The sequence below is a fragment of the Nanorana parkeri genome, unplaced genomic scaffold (genome assembly GCF_000935625.1).
Source record: "Nanorana parkeri isolate BGI_ZX_2015 unplaced genomic scaffold, ASM93562v1 scaffold7, whole genome shotgun sequence".
NCBI classification, from domain to species: domain Eukaryota; kingdom Metazoa; phylum Chordata; class Amphibia; order Anura; family Dicroglossidae; genus Nanorana; species Nanorana parkeri.
The window spans coordinates 2,259,583-2,265,691 of NW_017306275.1; the positions used below are offsets into that span (position 1 = coordinate 2,259,583).

Here is a 6,109-nt window from a genome sequence, read left to right on the forward strand (position 1 = left end):
GGTATTAAATGAAGAGTAGATTCTAAAATAAAATGTTTGCCACTTACAAGTACATAAACAAAACGATAAAAAAAGAAGTGATGCCAAAAAGTCCTGTTATTACGTAAACTAATGACATACATGTGTTCTTTAAAGGAACTTTACATGATGTACACATCTAAGTTTAACAATGCTGGCAACATTAAAACAAAAAAAATAATAATCTTGATTTCAAGTTAAAATACTAAAATAATTACTAACAGATTTGTAATTAAGTTGGATATACAAAGCACACTTTTTCAGCATTTAAATAATTTCACAAGATTTAAGGATTTGTATAGGGTCATAGTAATAAAACCAAACATATGAAGTATTCAAGTTGTGTACCGAATAAAGTGTGTTATTGGCACGTATAATGTGTTTTCTAAAATAATACTCTGTACCTACACAGCTTCTAGGATTTTACGGTAATTCTCTTTTTTTTCCACTTTTTGTAAACAAAGGCTTACCAACTAACAAATTATACTTTGTTCAGAAGAAGGCATGAACTGCTTATGCATTACATTTAAGTTCACGTATTATAGTATTGTGATGTGTGAACGTGCAGATATAGCCAGAAACTTAGACAGGTCAAATAAAAAATTGCTGCCTTTTTATACTTGCTTCATGCAATACTGGTTTAATTATGCTCAGCTGCATTGCTTTTAAATGGGAAGATATGTCTGCCGATGTCTTTATAAATGGTCAAGCTAAATCCTTCAGAACTGTAATTTTTCCCCAGACAGAAGTCAGCCAGGTTCTGTCTGTCGCTCCTCAGAGGTGCTCGTATTCCTAACGGTGTACATGTCTGAGCTTGTTTTCAAGCTACATTATTCCTGCAGGCAAAAGAAAGGCAGTTATAACAGCACAGTAGGACGTCAACATCCTCTCTCTAGATACATCACAATCTGAGAAAATAAATCTACCATCTGAGACAATCTTTAGCAGAAAATTGACAATCTGGCAGCACTGAAACTATTTTAATAATGATACAGATTTCATATATAACAGTTGTAAATAGAAATGCACCTCGAAACAAAATGCATTTTCTTTATTATATTCTTAGAAGCAGTATAAAATGCCCACAGCACAGTAAATAAAAGCCAAACCACAGCCATGTGAGGTCATTTTGCATCCACAGCACAATGTGGTGATTGGTTTAGATAGCATGTTATTAAGTATGTTATAAATGCAGACGGAGGGGTTAACAGTGAGCAGACAGGGTCAGGCCAGACACAGCTTCATGTTTTCAAATTATTTCAAAGGCTAAGATAACCAACATACAAATCTTATATTATATATACACAATTTTAGAAGGGGAAACATCTAAATAAATCTTATTTTAGTCTGTCAGAGCCACATACCTTTTTGAGTCAAAACTAATTGTATAATTGCTAATTATACAGTAAATTCTTAAAATCTTTCAAGTAGAAACTAACCACTTGGCTCATGATCTTCGGGCGAGAGGTGGATCATGTTTACCTAGAGTGGGGCTTTAAATGTAGTGGCTGCATTTGTTTTCTTTTTTTTAGCCTTTTTTCACCTAGTGATTCTGCAGTGACACACTTCATATCTGACAATGCATGATTAAATGTGTCTGCAATAAGGTCTGCATTGCCTATAACACCTATTCAGATTTGTATTAGTTGCTAAGGGCAACTCAGATGGTTCTTTGGAAATCTGAAAACAAGGGGTTGATTTACCAAAGACAAATAGAATGTTTATATTGCAAATTTCCCCTTACCTAGTGAATGTGATGCAAGTTCACTTTGCAAAGAATGCCCATTCATGGGAAAGGAAATGTAAAAAAACAAAAACAAACCAGTATTTTTGCTTGAACATGATTGGACGATAGAAGATAGCAGAGCTTCACCTCATTCACCAAGCTAAAGGGAAAATTCCCCTACAAAGTGAACAGTCAATTTGCCTTTAGTGAATTAACCTCCATGCGTCTTGGAAAGCCAGTTTGTCAATGACTTCAGAAATATATCTTCCTGTAGCCTTTCTTGGGTTAGTATTTATCAGGGAATACGGTTTATTATGACATATTAAATACAAAACATGGGGAAAATATAAATATAACGCAGTACCAACATGTAGACAAGACAAATATCATTTTTTCTGTTCTATCTGAACACACATAATGAGTTACATGATAGAAATGATCAACCATCTCATCTACAAAAGGAGAATACTCCTATGATACAGCTTAAGCTTTACTTTAGTAAATAAGGCTTTATGTGTACAAGCTAGTCAGCTATAATTTCCCTTTCAATGATGGGAACACAAAGTAAGCACACTGCATGAAGATGAAAACGGCTTGATACCATATGAAACAACACCGATTAAAAAGGCAGGTTTTTTTTTTTTCAAAATGTTGCCAAATTTCCATACTGCTGTCATTTTGGGTAAAGCAAGAGATGAGCAAGTGTGATGCTGTTTACAAAAAAAGTTAAATGATATTTACATAGTTTAAAAGGTTTTGTTCACATTAGGCTATAATTTGAAATATTTTTTTGACCACTAGACTCGTCCACACCAGCCTCATTGGGCTGCTTTGGACAGCATTGCCCAACACATTCCCTACACGTCGACAAGACAATTTGCCTTACATCCTACTGTCTCAGTTCACATCAATGAGTTGTATTGGTGTGCGGTGAAAACAAATAGCACAGGTTGCATTTTTATGGATGTGTTTTCAATATATGCAGCGCCAACAAAAAATTAGTTTAAGACAGAGCACTTTTGTTTCACCTATCCAGCGCAGAATCAATAAACACATATGCATTTTTATGGAGTGTGTTTCAAAACACCACCTCACAACACATTGGGGTGCAAAGAATTAAAGGCCATTTTGTAAAATTTCACTAAAAAAATAACACAGCCCCTAAACAAACGCACACCAGTGGCTGTGCATTATACAGAACATAATGCATGCCCACTGGTTAAAATGGACCTTTTGCAAACATGCCCATAGACACAGGAGGACAGTTAGCCATGCAGAGACTAGCCCCCCTAGCAACTGGTGTTACCAAGAACTCATACACTTGTCTATGTGAGTGAAGAGAGGCAGGGGTAGCAAGATGCTACTGTAACCACTCATTACTTAAAGAAATGGTTGGTTGTCGGTTATCTCCTTATATATGGGCAGCCTAAGACTTTTTTGCCTGTTATGTACATTTGCTGACCCTTTAAAAGATTTCATATTCCATTATTATAGCTGAATGGTTGAGCAACATTTATCCTGCTAGGCAAAACCTGAAATGCTGGATTCTAGTGCTAGGCAAAAACAGGAGAAGATGACATGCAGGAAGACCTGTTAATGTTACTAATTACAATATGCAGAAGCACTGTTTAGCTCATAAAGGAGAACCTTTGAACCATCCCTAACTACTCTTCTTCTTACTCGTCCCGCATGGAATAATCTAAAACTGTAATACTAAATTGGGGTCTAGTTATACTGTTTGATTTTACGTTCAGCGGAAATTTATATCACAGCTGCAAAAAAAAATAGATTGCAACTGGCTAAACTCTATAGAGACAGTTCCTAAATATCTATATTGCCTGGTGTACAAGGCTCAAGTTATCTGCCCACCACTATGCAGGTGAAAAAAAGGAAATAATTTATTTTGGAAAAAAGATAACACAAATTTGAATCCAATAGGAATGAACACCTTGATCTTTAAATTCATATGAAGGGATTGGATAATAATATAACCAATGTAGAAACCTCCTTTTTAATTTAGTCTTTACAATTCCTCAAGTAATTCATACATAAACTGCCTTGTTAATGGGGTGCATTAGCTGTTAAAAAAGCAGACTAGTGAAAATGCATGCATAAAATCTCTTGGTCCACACTTGGTCCATGCAAGTAAAAGGAGAATATTGGGGTTTGTTAACAGTAAGCAAAGGGGAAAATGCTTCTTGCACATGCCAGTCTGCAGCTTTTCCAGGAAAGCCATGGATGCTTCTTACCTGTGGTCAATCCTCCCCTTCTTCAGGTGTGATTTCTGTCTCTTTATGTACCACTACTTTGGTCACTGACATGTCAGGGTGCTGCTCTTTGGCCTCTTTTATTGCCTGAGCCAGCGCCTAACGCAAGAAGAACCAAAAAAGGGAGGGCGGAAACAAAAAGGGGGTGGAACATGCATGATCAGTGGTAAGGTGGATATTAATGAGAAAATTTACACCATTTACAAATGCAGATAGACAATTAAACATGAATTACTTTAAAAAAATTACATGTTGAAGCAACGCAAAAGTTGATACTTAGCCCTTCCCTGCTTTTGAAATATCAGCAGACTGTATGGAAATTGAACATTTTCCCCCCAGTTATGAATTTGGTGTCTTAATGTAAAGAGATGTCTTAATGTAACAAAAAAAAAAAGTCAATTTATCACAATAAATAAAAAGCAAGACTGGCCAAGTATGACTTCTGGCTGCTGCCTATTTTGAATTAATTGAGCAGTGTTACTGGAAAGACCAGCACCCTGGTAAATATATAGAGATTTCCTCTTTACTTTACCTGATCATGGTCGATGTCAGCATCTCCGGTAATCACTATACGCTTTTCAATTCTGGTTTCTGAAATGCCTCCTTTCACAGTCTATGCAGAAATGAAAATAACCATTAAATAAAAAGGTATCAAACATCTGGTTGTGCAAGAAATATCCTAGGCCCTTATCAATCCCAACCATTCATTTCTGCTGGTCCTGATGTTTCATGCTTAGGCACACTCTGTACAGCCAGAGATAAGACAGAATGTGCAATATGCCTAAGCAAAGTAATTGAAACTAGCCTATATGTAATCTCCTGAGTGATTGTGTAGTTTATGTGCACTGAGTTAAAATTACATTTCCTTTCCAGCAATACTGTTCTAAATACCAAATCACCAAGTACCAGTACAATATTAAACCCTTATAATAAACTAAAGAAGTAAAAAAGGGTAGAGTCCTTTATTTTAATAGCAACCATCCCAATTGTTCTATACATAATTTGCCATAGTATATTTATTAATCCTTGAAAATAATATGTTTAAGCATTGCTAACAGACACCTTTAAGGCCTCATTCACACACAACGCAAGAGCAAAATTGTATATTGCGTATATGCGCGCACTATATGCAATCCAAGAATGCATCATTCATAATAGAAATTTTAATTAACTATATGTGCGTATATGCGCGTAAATACGCTGCCCGGGTGCATCTTGGTTCCATTCTGTTTTTGCACATTTTTACGCTACGCAAATATACGGCTCAATACGCGGCTATGTGTATGGAGCCATTTATTTACCTATGTTGCATATGGTACAAGACGCACATGCGCGTATATGTGCGGCAGTGTGAATGAGGTCTAACTCGCATAAAAAGATATATATAAAATAGTATTCAGTAGTAAAAAAAAATATATGATAACACAGGTGCACAGACTTGTGTTACCTGCATCAACTAATTGTTAATGTTATACCCTGTGCACAAATTACTGCAAATCTACCCTGAAAGATTTGATGGAAGTCCATAGAAACCAACCAGTGATCATTTTACTCACAGGTTGTAAAGTTTACATAGTAACAAAAAGCAGTGCGTTTCTGGAAATATTACTGATCTGGAAATGGTCAAACACAAAAATACATTGGGACAACACAGTACAAGGGTGTGAGGGTGGAAAACTCTTGTATGTTTTGTGCACACAGGTGAATGTATGTTTGCTTGCCTGGCATTGTAATATATCGTACTTGGTATATGGCCACACACTTAACTGGCTGTACTAACAAGATGAATGAAACTTGCTTGCTTTGTTCACATGGCAAATAGTTTAAAACATTTTGGAGGGCTTGATTGAGACGTGCACTATTTTCATCCTTCAGCATGCATTGTAGTCTCCTGGCGTTTTCAGAAAATGCAATTGTTAATACTGTATTATATGTGGGGCAGCCTGCCATGCACATTACTTTAATGCAACACATGTGCATTCTGTGAACCTTTTTGAATGGTCTTGATTTCTGCATAAATGCTTGAATGTGGTCCGATCATCAACAATCACAATAAAAGACACAGTCTGATTTTGCATACACAAATGATCATGTTGCA

General features: G+C 36.0%; 1 protein-coding gene across 12 annotated transcripts in view; it reads right to left on the reverse strand.

Moving 5' to 3' along the window:
• Positions 1-638: 638 nt before the first annotated feature.
• Positions 639-6,109, reverse strand: part of EPB41L3 (erythrocyte membrane protein band 4.1 like 3) — a 115,241-nt gene continuing 109,770 nt past the window's right edge. For 11 of the 12 annotated variants that reach the window (XM_018553630.1, XM_018553712.1, XM_018553703.1 and 8 more), the window contains 3 exons: positions 4,544-4,624; positions 3,994-4,110; positions 639-854 (listed from right to left, as the gene is read on the reverse strand). In XM_018553630.1, coding sequence (XP_018409132.1) covers positions 4,000-4,110; positions 4,544-4,624 — 192 coding nt within the window. In that variant the 3' untranslated portion in view covers positions 639-854; positions 3,994-3,999. The remainder of the gene's footprint in view (positions 855-3,993; positions 4,111-4,543; positions 4,625-6,109) is intronic. The other variant, XM_018553645.1, reaches the window with a different exon arrangement.